Below are 12,500 nucleotides of genomic sequence, written 5' to 3' on the forward strand. Positions count from 1 at the left end.
GATGGAAAAAAAATCCAATCAATCTCACCTGTATATCCCAAAAAAAAAAGTTTCTCCCAGTCAGTTTAACTTGGGTTTTTTGTGGGTTTTTTAATATAAGTGAAAAAAAAAAAAAATTTAACATGCTTTCCTGTTTATTCTCAAACCACCCAACCACAAAGGGCCTGACCGACTCTCACCTGTAGATGCGTGTAGTCTCCCATGTCCTCCGGCGCCTGTGGTTTGCACTTGCCGCAGCAGAAGTTGCAGCAGAGGCAGCAGCAGCAGCAGCAGTAGCAGCCCGTGATGATGCCGCAGAACACCACCAGAGCCTGCACAACACGACAACCATGAAGAACCAGACAAGGCAAGGTAAGGCAAGGGCAAAGCGAGGTAAGGACAAGGTAAAGCATGGGCAAAGCGAGGTAAGGACAAGGTAAAGCATGGGCAAAGAAAGGTAAGGACAAGGTAAAGCATGGGCAAAGAAAGGTAAGGACAAGGTAAGGCAAGGGCAAAGCAAGGTAAGGACAAGGTAAGGGAAGGACAAAGGTAAGGTAAGGACAAGGTAAGGCAAGGGCAAAGCGAGGTAAGGACAAGGTTAAGCAAGGGCAAAGAGAGGTAAGGACAAGGTAAGGAAAGGGCAAAGAAAGTTAAGGACAAGGTAAGGCAAGGGCAAAGAAAGGTAAGGACAAGGTAAGGAAAGGGCAAAGAAAGGTAAGGTAAGGACAAGGTAAAGCATGGGCAAAGCGAGGTAAGGACAAGGTAAGGCATGGGCAAAGAAAGGTAAGGACAAGGTAAAGCATGGGCAAAGCGAGGTAAGGACAAGGTAAGGCAAGGGCAAAGCAAGGTAAGGACAAGGTAAGGGAAGGACAAAGGTAAGGTAAGGACAAGGTAAGGCATGGACAAAGAAAGGTGAAGACAAGGTAAGGCAAGGGCAAAGAAAGGTAAGGTAAGGACAAGGTAAGGCAAGGACAAAGAAAGGTAAGGACAAGGTAAGGCATGGGCAAAGCAAAGTAAGGACAAGGTAAAGCATGGGCAAAGCAAGGTAAGGCAAGGGCATGGTAAGGAAAGGGCAAAGAAAGGTAAGGACAAGGTAAAGCATGGGCAAAGCAAGGTAAGGACAAGGTAAGGGAAGGACAAAGGTAAGGTAAGGACAAGGTAAGGCAAGGGCAAAGCGAGGTAAGGACAAGGTTAAGCAAGGGCAAAGAGAGGTAAGGACAAGGTAAGGCAAGGGCAAAGAAAGGTAAGGACAAGGTAAGGAAAGGGCAAAGAAAGGTAAGGACAAGGTAAGGAAAGGGCAAAGAAATGTAAGGACAAGGTAAGGCATGGGCAAAGCAAGGTAAGGCAAGGGCAAGGTAAGGGAAGGGCAAAGCAAGGTAAGGCAAGGGCAAGGTAAGGGAAGGGCAAAGAAAGGTAAGGACAAGGTAAAGCATGGGCAAAGCAAGGTAAGGCAAGGGAAAGGTAAGGGAAGGGCAAAGAAAGGTAAGGACAAGGTAAGGCAAGGTAAGGGCACAGTAAGATAAGGGCAAGGTAAGTTAAGGCAAGGGCAAGGTAAGGCAAGGGAAGGGTAAAGGAAGGGCAAGGTAAAGCAAGGGCAATGTAAGGCAAGGGCACAACAAGTGAACTGGCAAAAAAAAACACCTCACCTAACACACCTCTTCAGTACACCACTCCATTGTATAAACCCTTTATAAATATATATATTACATTTCTTCATAACACAATGGACATATAGAAGAAAAACAACAACAATACACACACACACACACACACACACACACACACACACACACACACACAATGAGAGAGACAAGCATTTCATATTAAAGACACAAAATGTAAATATACTAGGAATCTTCTTCCTCTTCTTCTTCTTCTTTGTTTGTGGGCTGCAACTCCCACATTCACTCGTATGTACATGAGTGGTCTTTTACGTGCATGACTGTTTTTACCCTGCCATGTAGGCAGCCATACTCCGTTTCTGTGCGTATACTGGGAATAAAAGAGCTATAACTTAACGGGAAAAAAACAACAACAAACAATAACCACTGTCACCACAAAAACAGTCATAATCATCATCAACAATAAAGAAAGTAAAGCAATTAAAATACATAAATAAACAAACAATAAAGAAAGTATAGCAATTAAAATAAATAAATAAACAAACGAACAGAGATTATTTCACCCACACAGACTACTGCCAAGATATTTGAATTTTTGGTTGTTGTCAGTTTGTAATTGTAATGAACCTTTCAACCTTGATTTTGACAACTCAAGAAGGCAACCTTTTAAACTTAACTCACGTTCTAAAAGGAAACCTTTTCACCTGATGACAATTCTAGAAAGTGCCTTGAATTAAAAGTCTGACAGGGTAGCCACTTTATTTTTAACCTAAGGTCATTTACTTTCCACACCATTCTGTGCACTGTGCTACAGACCTTCAGACTCAACGCTCAGCTTATATTAGGGACTGACAAAAGCATGTGTGGTTCGTCCGTCGGGATCGACGAGGACCATCTAGTCATCCTGGGGGTGGGTGGGTTGGGCTCTGTGGGTGCGCAGATGACTGGTCAGGCCAATCTGACGCAGTGTGGACAGGGGATGGTGGTGGCTGTCGGGGACTTGCTGGCACTGCTTTTCCTGGCCTGTCTGCATTGCTCTGCTGCAGCGATTCTGTTGGCCTCACAGGATTTGGCGCCTTTGTGGACAGCTGAACGCCACTTTGGTCTGTCCATTGCATTCAGCTCCCATGTGTCGTGGCTGATGCTGAAGGCCTTCAGAGAAGCTTTCAGAGTGTCTTTGAAGCGCTTCTTTTGGCCTCCATGGGAGCGCTTGCCATGTTGGAGTTCGCCATACAGCAGTTTCTTGGGGAGCCGGTGGTCTGGCATGCGAACTACATGGCCTGCCCAGCGCAGCTGGGCCTGCATCAAGATGGTGTAGATGCTGGGCAAGTTTGCACGAGTGAGCACCTCTGTGTCAGGGATCTTCTCTTGCCACTTTATGCCGAGAAGTTTTCTGAGGCTGGTGGTGTGGAAGTGGTTCAGCTTTTTGGCGTGGCGTTTGTAGACCGTCCATGATTCACATCCACAGAGCAGGACAAAAGCATACAGTTGGGCCAACAGCAGAGTGAAAGCTGTGTGTATGAACGATCAGGTTTCTCCACTGCAATGGGACTTCATTTACAGCTTAGTCTTTTCTCAAGGACTATGACTCTTAAACAAATAGGAGGCAAATTTGCAATGGCTCTTGGTGCTGAAGCCTTGTGGACTAGTTGGCCTTTGGGGACCATGCCAACGCCGACTGTCCTAAAACCCTCTTGGCTGAGCCGGTGGGGATGTAACTTGGGCAACTCTCCACTATATTCAAACCTTAGCCCAGATAGACGGGACAGCAGTTGCCTCAGATCAAATCAAATTATGGTGCTCAGAGCCTCGCTGACCACTAAAGCCATCCCAAGGCTATCACCACGTCAGGATCTACTTCAAGTCAAGGGTAAAAAGAACAAACTTAACACCACTTCAATCTTTTCACTCAAATTTTTAAAATCTTCCAAAGTTCAAAACATTCAAATCTGATTAAAAATGATCACTTCTCTCAAGAAGTCCATTAGCACCAACAGAGGGACAACACGAAACAAAGTCTTAAGAGAATCTACGTTAAAACAGAACAGGCACCACTGAACACCACCGAAGTGACTCAGCAGCAGTGCAGGGTCTCCTCTGGTGTGTGGCCTCCTGGTGACCTAACATCGATGATTCCCTGTGGACTGCTGACGCTGGAACTGCGACGGACGAACCCGGGTGTGGCTGTGTATGGGGGGGGGGGGGAATCTAAATGAGCGGCGTGGGAGTAATGCCACTGAAACAGTGCAGATGATGGGGCAGCAAAAAAATTATAAAAAAAATAAAATAAAAAATAATTATAAAATCTTAAGAGAATCTGCTGTGTAATGTCTGGTGCCTCCTCTGCTGTTCTGACGGTGATAGTGGGGCAGGACTGATGTCATTCAGTACAGACCTTGCACCATCCACTGGTGAGGACAAGGTAGGTGTTGACATTCTCCTCTCCAAACTGCTCTGCTGCATAGATGCCCAGCGAACCGTAACGGTCATAGATGCCGCGCTTGGTCGTATCGCTCAGTATGGTGTTTGCACGGTTGATTTCCTTGAACTGATAACACACACATGCACACATACACATCCACACGCACACACACACACACAATGCACACACACACACACACACGTTTCAGTAAACCGGAATTAAAAGAACAAACAACAGAGACAAGATGAAGGAAGAAGGAGGAGACAGAAAGCAAAATTTTACAACTGGCAATGATTTTCTGACTTTGATTAGTTTGAAGACATTACAAAACACAGAAAAGATACTGCACATAAAAAGGCTGAAAATGCGTATTTGCTATTTTGATAAGCAGGTGTGCTATGATGCAGGACTTCGAACACACACACACACACACACACACACACATACACACCATCAAAAATTACTTCATTTTCAGAAAACAAACCAATAAATCCAGTTTTCAGCCAAGATAATGAATGAATGAATAAATAAATTAATTAATTATTTGATTAATCTTTTTTTTCTTCTTTTTCTTTCTGAGGGCTATACAGATTAAGCGTAAATTTTGTTTTGTTTGTTTTGTTTTGTTATCATCAGTACCTTAAAAAAAAAAAGTAAAAAAAAAGAAGAAGAAAATGAAAAAAAAGGAGTGTTGAACAAAGAGACAGACAGGGGAGTTAATGTGGAGGACTGGAGACATTGCCCCCGTTTGGGTTTTTTTATTTTTTTTTATTATTATTTTTTTTTATAACCTAAATCGCTAGTGTAAGGTAAATGTTCTTCTTCCTGATTACAGGTGCATCTGTTGGTTTAAACAAACTAAAACTTTATTCAGTAAACATGATTTACCTGTACACAAAGACAGCAGAGCAACAACAAGCTAACAGCTTATATCGTGCTCAGGAATGTGATCAAATTCGTTGGTTTCACTGACGGCTGGTGAACGCTACACAAACGCAATTATGTTAGAAACACACGCTTTCCTACAGGTGCACCTGTTGCAAATATTTGTAATGGGAAACTATAGTTAATGACGACTACTCAATGCAGGCAATAGGTTAAAAAGAGCTGATACACCACTGCAGCTGTTCTTAAACACACACACACACACACACACAATTGCACAATACACTAGAACAAAACAAACAAAAAAACCAGATGAAGGTGAACAATCATCAAACATCAAAGACTGCAAAAGAACAGTCCACTGACAGGAAAAGACAGACAGACAATTGTGCGGGGAAAGGAAAGGGTGTGCTTGAATGGAGCTCAGTCCCCCCCCCCCCCCCCCCCCTCCTGGCCCACGTCCCCCAACAGGTGCATAATTGTTTACCCTTTTCTGCCACCTGAAATTACAGGTGTGTCTATTGAGGACCTTTTCCCACTCCCCTGACAACAGGTGTGTCTATTGAGGACCTTTTCCCACTCCCCTGACAACAGGTGTGTCTGTTGAGGACCTTTTCCCACTCCCCTGACAACAGGTGTGTCTATTGAGGACCTTTTCCCACTCCCCTGACAACAGGTGTGTCTATTGAGGACCTTTTCCCACTCCCCTGACAACAGGTGTGTCTACTGAGGACCTTTTCCCACTCCCCTGACAACAGGTGTGTCTACTGAGGACCTTTTCCCACTCCCTTGACAACAGGTGTGTCTACTGAGGACCTTTTCCCACTCCCTTGACAACAGGTGTGTCTACTGAGGACCTTTTCCCACTCCCCTGACAACAGGTGTGTCTACTGAGGACCTTTTCCCACTCCCCTGACAACAGGTGTGTCTGTTGAGGACCTTTTCCCACTCCCCTGACAACAGGTGTGTCCATTGAGGACCTTTTCCCACTCCCCTGACAACAGGTGTGTCTTGACTTTTCCCACTCCCCTGACAACAGGTGTGTCTTGAGGACCTTTTCCCACTCCCCTGACAACAGGTGTGTCCATTGAGGGCCTTTTCCCACTCCCCTGACAACAGGTGTGTCTATTGAGGACCTTTTCCCACTCCCCTGACAACAGGTGTGTCTATTGAGGACCTTTTCCCACTCCCCTGACAACAGGTGTGTCTATTGAGGGCCTTTTCCCACTCCCCTGACAACAGGTGTGTCTACTGAGGACCTTTTCCCACTCCCCTGACAACAGGTGTGTCTGTTGAGGACCTTTTCCCACTCCCCTGACAACAGGTGTGTCTACTGAGGACCTTTTCCCACTCCCCTGACAACAGGTGTGTCTATTGAGGACCTTTTCCCACTCCCCTGACAACAGGTGTGTCTATTGAGGACCTTTTCCCACTCCCCTGACAACAGGCGTGTCTATCACTCACCTTTTCACCTACTTTGATTATAGGTGTGTGTCTATTGCTGACCTTTTTCTGCTGCTCTGATTACAGGTGTGAATGTTGCAGACCTTTTCTACACCTGTGTCAATGGCCTTTCTCCTCTGCTGCATGATAACAGGTGTGTCTACTGCAGACATTTTCCGCTACTCTGACTACAAGTGTGTCTATCGATGAATTTTTAACGCTACCCGACTGCAGGTATGTCGATAGTTCGCCTTTTCTGCTACTCTAATTACAGGTGTGTCGACTGTTGACCTTTCTGCTACTCTGACTACAGATGTGTCTATCACTGACCTTTTCTGTTGCTCTCACTACAGGTGTCTACTGCTGACCCTTTCTGCTACTCTGATTACAGGTGTGTCAATCATTTTCCTGCTACTCCGATTACAGGTGTGTCAATCACTTTCCTGCTACTCCGATTGCAGGTGTGTCAATCACTTTCCTGCTACTCCGATTACAGGTGTGTCAATCACTTTCCTGCTACCCTCATCACAGGTGTGTCAATCACTTTCCTGCTACTCCGATTGCAGGTGTGTCAATCACTTTCCTGCATTGCAGGTGTGTCAATCACTTTCCTGCTACTCCGATTACAGCTGTGTCAATCACTTTCCTGCTACCCTCATCACAGGTGTGTCAATCACTTTTCTGCTACTCTGATTACAGGTGTGTCAATCACTTTCCTGCTACTCTGATTACAGGTGTGTCAATCCCTTTCTGCTACTCTGATTACAGGTGTGTCAATCACTTTCCTGCTACTCCGATTGCAGGTGTGTCAATCACTTTCCTGCTACTCCGATTGCAGGTGTGTCAATCACTTTCCTGCTACTCCGATCACAGGTGTGTCAATCCCTTTCCTGCTACTCCGATTGCAGGTGCGTCAATCACTTTCCTGCTGCTCTGATTACAGGTGTGTCTATTATCACTGACCTTTTCTGCGACTCCGACAACAGGTAAGCGTCTAACGTTGACCTTAATCAGTTGCGTACTACTGCTCAGGAGACTTTACCTTATCTGCCGCCTCGGGATTCCCAGGGTTCTTGTCTGGATGAAATCTCAGGGCAAGCTGTGGAAGACAACAGGTACACAAAGGAGAGTTACACTGATTTCTTATCAAAGGTACACATGTGTCTTGCACACTGCTGATGGATCAACATCCGTTTCAACTAGTTCTGCATCTTTTAACTTGCCTTGACAGAAAAAAAAGGGAAAACATTTTTTAAAAGTGTGTGTGTGTGTGTGTGTGTGAGTGTGTGTGAGTGTGTGTGTGTGTTTGTTCGTGTTCGTGTGTGTGTGTGTGTGTGTGTGCATGTGTGTGTGTGCATGTGTGTGTGTAAGTTTTGTTTTAAAGCTACGTATTATTGTATTATTTTATCTTGACCCCACCAACATATTTGTTTAATACACTGTGCATGTGTACATATGCAAAAAGTGTGCATGAGTGTGTGCATACAAGACGGTGCATGTTTGTGTGGTGTGTGTGAAATGAAAGAAATCTATATTTCATGAGGGTAGTGGAGTTAACACTTTTTTTCAAAATTTTTAATCCAGCCCTAAGAGAGACAGATAGACAGACAGAGAGAAAGAGAGAGAGAGAGAGAGAGAGAGTGTGTGTGTGTGTGTGTGTGTGTGTGTGTGTGTGTGTGTGTGTGTGTGTGTGTGTGTGTGTGTGTGTGTTAAATAGTGGAAAGGCGATTTTTTTTTTAATCAGGTTTGCTTTGCTATGACTCTGTACTGTGTGATTTTGTTATATATTTCTCATGCTAAATTTTACAGTTTAATTGTACTCTGTATGTATCAAACAATGCTTAATTTCTCTTGCTAACATAATACAGTTATTCTGATTCTGATATATACAGAAGACCCATGTTCACTGTTAAAGACGGCAGAGATGGAAATCTAGAACAGCATTTCAGTTAAAATTTTTTTCATCTTTCTGATCTTCACTCTTTCTCTCTCATGCCAAAGTACATTTACACTTAACAACACACAAGCGTACACACACACACACATACACACACACACTCAGTCTCTCTCTCTCTTACACTCACTCACACACAAACGCGCGCGCACACACACACACACACACACACACACACACACACTCGCACCTCTGCCCCCCAAACCCCTGCCCCACAACACGTGTGTGTGTGCGCGCAAACACACACACACACACTGTAACCTCTTGCTATAATATAATCATACACACATAAATGTTTCACACAAGTTGATTAGTCCTTGCCAGGACTCTTGGTGTGTGTGGTAGAGACTCATAAGAGATTATGTGAACAGGTGTGTCTGTCAACCAGTGTCTGTCTGTATGTGACTGTATGTGTACACAAACACACACACACACACACACAGAGCTTCTTCTTTGGCGTTTGTGGGCTGTGACTACCATGTTCACTTGTATATATACAAGTAGGCTTTCATGTGTGTGACTGTTTTTACTCCCTGCCATGAAGGCAGGCATACTGTTTTTGGAAGGGTGCATGCCAGGCATGTTTTTGTTTCCATAACCCACCAAATACAGGATTTTCAACATGCATATATTTGACCTTCTGTATTAGGCGGGGCATTAATATTGACACTGCAGCTCACACTCCTACCAAATACACAGAGCCATATCAAGGCCAAAAACACTGTCAATGGTAAGAGTTAACGATCTAAGATAAGATACGATAAGATAAGAATAACTTTATTATCTCCAACTGGAGAAACTTGGTCAGGTGTATTATCACAACATAGACAAGTAAACAACATGGGGACCATAACTGTAAAAGTCAACAACAGCTTTTACGAATATTACGAAGATACAAATGTAAAAAAAATATCACATACACTGTTTCATACATACATCCACACACTGCAGGTAAAAACTAGTATTCTTAATGTAAAAAGCAGAAAGAATTAAGAAACATTATTTGAATATAATTATAAGCATAGCCTACTACACTGCACATTGATTATAATAGACAAGATAAGAATAAAGATAAATTGCGGAAAACCGCAACCAGATAATCAGCACACACCCGCACCCACCCACCCCCCACCCACGCGGATTACTTGATTAAACAAGAGTAATAAACATATGTTCTCAAATAAAAGCATTTCACATATTCGCTTTTAAAAACATTGCAAAAACAAAAAGTCCTTAATCAAGGCCAAGTAGTTCAGAGCTTGGGTCTGGGTTCGGTGATGGTTTCTTATTCTAGCGGCCGAGACCTGAAAACACTAAGCGTCAACATCCATCCCACTTCATCACAGCACACCAACTTGTCGAGCGAAGGCGCATACTGTGTCCTCGTACATGCACTTTCCAGGACATGCCATGCGTACGATGCATGTGTGTGCGCGCGCACGCATGACCGCAGAGCAGGTGCGACAGGTGCTGTGCTGGAGCCTCAACTGCCGCATCGCCCCCTCCCCTCCCCCCCCCCCCTCACCCTACTCCCCTCCCCTCCTGGGCCCCCCTGACGCCGATGATTCACCTTGCAATGCAGTCTCACCCACAGCTATTGATCACCACTCTGCATCTCACTGAACGGTGGATTTACCTTGCACAGGCAGTCGGCGAATGCCTAACATGCCCCTCTCCACAAGCGTTGTAGTAGTGTGCATACACAGCACCTGTACCCGTGTGTATAAAATCAGAGGGTATCTGCACCCACATGCATTCTAAATTACGTTCTTTTCACACACATGTACGCACTCACACACAAATGTAAAAGCATACACACACACACACACACAGACAAATATTCACAGACAGAGATAAATTTTTACAAACTGCAAAAAGTGCTCTCTCTCTCTCCCTCTCTCTCTCTCAGACAAACCAACCAGTCAAACTCTTTTGACACAGTCACACATGTACATACATGACACCCACATTCACACATTATTCCACGTCACAACACCCCACCCCTTCCAAACACACACACACACACACACACACACACATATTCTAGATCCCCACCTGTCGCACAAATAAGCCACACTCACCCACTCCCTCATTGCATATGCAAATTAACAGTCCATTAGCTGGGATATGTTTATGGACATTGTGCCAGCTGTTTCCATGTCAACGATGGATCCATTAAAAATCTCATGACCCATCTTCACCTCTACACCTGCGCAAGGTAAGCAGTGAACAATGGCTGATGTCAGCAGTTTAGAAATAAGGTTCTTGAAAAGGTAAAGGTTTCATTGTTCCATCTCACTCTATTCCCAAGCCAAGCTTTGAAAAGAAAAAAAAAAAACCTTTTTAACTATTATTATTATTATCATCATTGTTATCATTATCACAGTTTTATCATAATTATTATCATTATTATCATTGTTATTATCATCATTATCATAATAAACACCTACCCGTCTGTATGCTCTCTTCACTTCATCTGCCGACGCCCCCTTTTCCAGTCCAAGCAGTTCGTACAGTGATGTTCCTGAACGCCTGCAGCGTAATGAAAGGTCAAAGGTTAAAGGCCTTTTATATGGCCCTCAGTTAAAGACGAGTGGTCAAACCATTGGACGTTCAATCTGAGAACATACCCAGCACGCACACCCCCGAAAACTGAGTATGGCTGCCTAAATGGCAGGGTAAATGAACAAAACAGTGGCTCCGTGTTTGTAAAGCAATAGCCGAATGGTTAAAGCGCTGGACTTTCAATCTGAGGGTCCTGGGTTCGAATCTCGGTACACCTGGTGGGTAAAGGGTGGAGATTTTTCCGATCTCCCAGGTCAACATATGTGCAGACCTGCTAGTGCCTGAACCCCATTCGTGTGTATGCGCACGCAGAAGATCAAATACGCACGTTAAAAGATCCTGTAATCCATGTCAGCATTCGGTGGGTTATGGAAACAAGAATATACCCAGCATGCACACACCCGAAAACGGAGTATGGCTGCCTACATGGCGGGGTAAATAAAAAACAAACAAACGGTCATACACGTAAAATGTTATATGTCTGTCTGAGTGTGTATGTGTGTGCATCTGAAATCTGACTGAATGACACAGGAAACGAATGATGAGCGCCCAGTGGCAGCCGTCAGTCGGCTCTACCCAGGTAGGCAGCCTGTGGTGCAAATGTCTCCGTGTATGTAAAGCGCTTAGAGCTTGGTCTCTGACCGAGGATAGGCGCTATAGAAGTATCCACATCAATCAATCAATCAATCAATCAAAGCACTTAGAGGTTGGTCTCCAACCAAGAATTGGCGCTACATAAATACTCATATCATCATCATCATCACAATCATCAAGGGCAGTGAATTCATATCTACCATGTCCAGAGCTCAGTACTGGAAAGTGGCAGGCGGGGCCCAGTCCTCCCGTTTTCCACTGCTTTCAACCTTCCTCAATCTAAATCAGCTACCAATGCACCGGGTGGGAGTGAGGGAAAACCGGAGCAAAGCGCCTTTCCCCACGGACCCAACACCATGCAGAAAACAGGGCCTCGAACCCTGATCACTGGTGAACACTGGGTCACAAGTCCTACCAATGCAGCCATGGTGACGGGCGCCATAGCCGAGTGGTTAAAGCGTTGGACTTTCGATCTGAGGGTCTCGGGTTCGAATCACGGTGACGGCGCCTGGTGGGTAAAGGGTGGAGATTTTTACGATCTCCAAGGTCAACATATGTGCAGACCTGCCAGTGCCTGAACCCCTTTCGTGTGTGTATGCAAGCAGAAGATCAAATACGTATGTTAAAGATCCTGTAATCCATGTCAGTGTTTGGTGGGTTATGGAAACAAGAATATACCCAGCATGCACACCCCCGAAAACGGAGTATGGCTGCCTACATGGCGGGGGGAAAAAACGGTCATATACGTAAAAAGCCCACTCGCGTATATACGAGTTAACGTGGGAGTTGAAGCCCACAAACGCAGAAGAAGAAGGAGCAGCCATGGTGCCCCCATGCAATGTAATTAACATCAGTTTAAATACGTTCACACACACATACACGACTTATGATGATCACAGATCATGGATATTAACTGTTACTCATTGTACAAATTAATGTAATTCAGTCTTTGTTGAAATATATATATTACATGTCTTTGATGATGAAGGAAAAAATATTCACAGGGACCTGCTCCAAGAAGCACTCGCTTTAAACA

At 44.5% G+C, this 12,500-nt stretch overlaps 1 protein-coding gene across 1 annotated transcript in view; it reads right to left on the reverse strand.

The window, feature by feature from the left end:
* The window catches only part of LOC143301283 (dnaJ homolog subfamily C member 5-like), a 17,297-nt gene that overhangs the window by 1,521 nt on the left and 3,276 nt on the right, over positions 1-12,500 (reverse strand). The window contains exons 2-5 of the mRNA XM_076615466.1: positions 10,756-10,837; positions 7,394-7,450; positions 3,997-4,149; positions 180-311 (exon numbers count right to left, since the gene is read on the reverse strand). Coding sequence (XP_076471581.1) covers positions 180-311; positions 3,997-4,149; positions 7,394-7,450; positions 10,756-10,837 — 424 coding nt within the window. The remainder of the gene's footprint in view (positions 1-179; positions 312-3,996; positions 4,150-7,393; positions 7,451-10,755; positions 10,838-12,500) is intronic.

The sequence above is a fragment of the Babylonia areolata genome, chromosome 27 (assembly GCF_041734735.1).
Source record: "Babylonia areolata isolate BAREFJ2019XMU chromosome 27, ASM4173473v1, whole genome shotgun sequence".
NCBI lineage: Eukaryota > Metazoa > Mollusca > Gastropoda > Neogastropoda > Buccinidae > Babylonia > Babylonia areolata.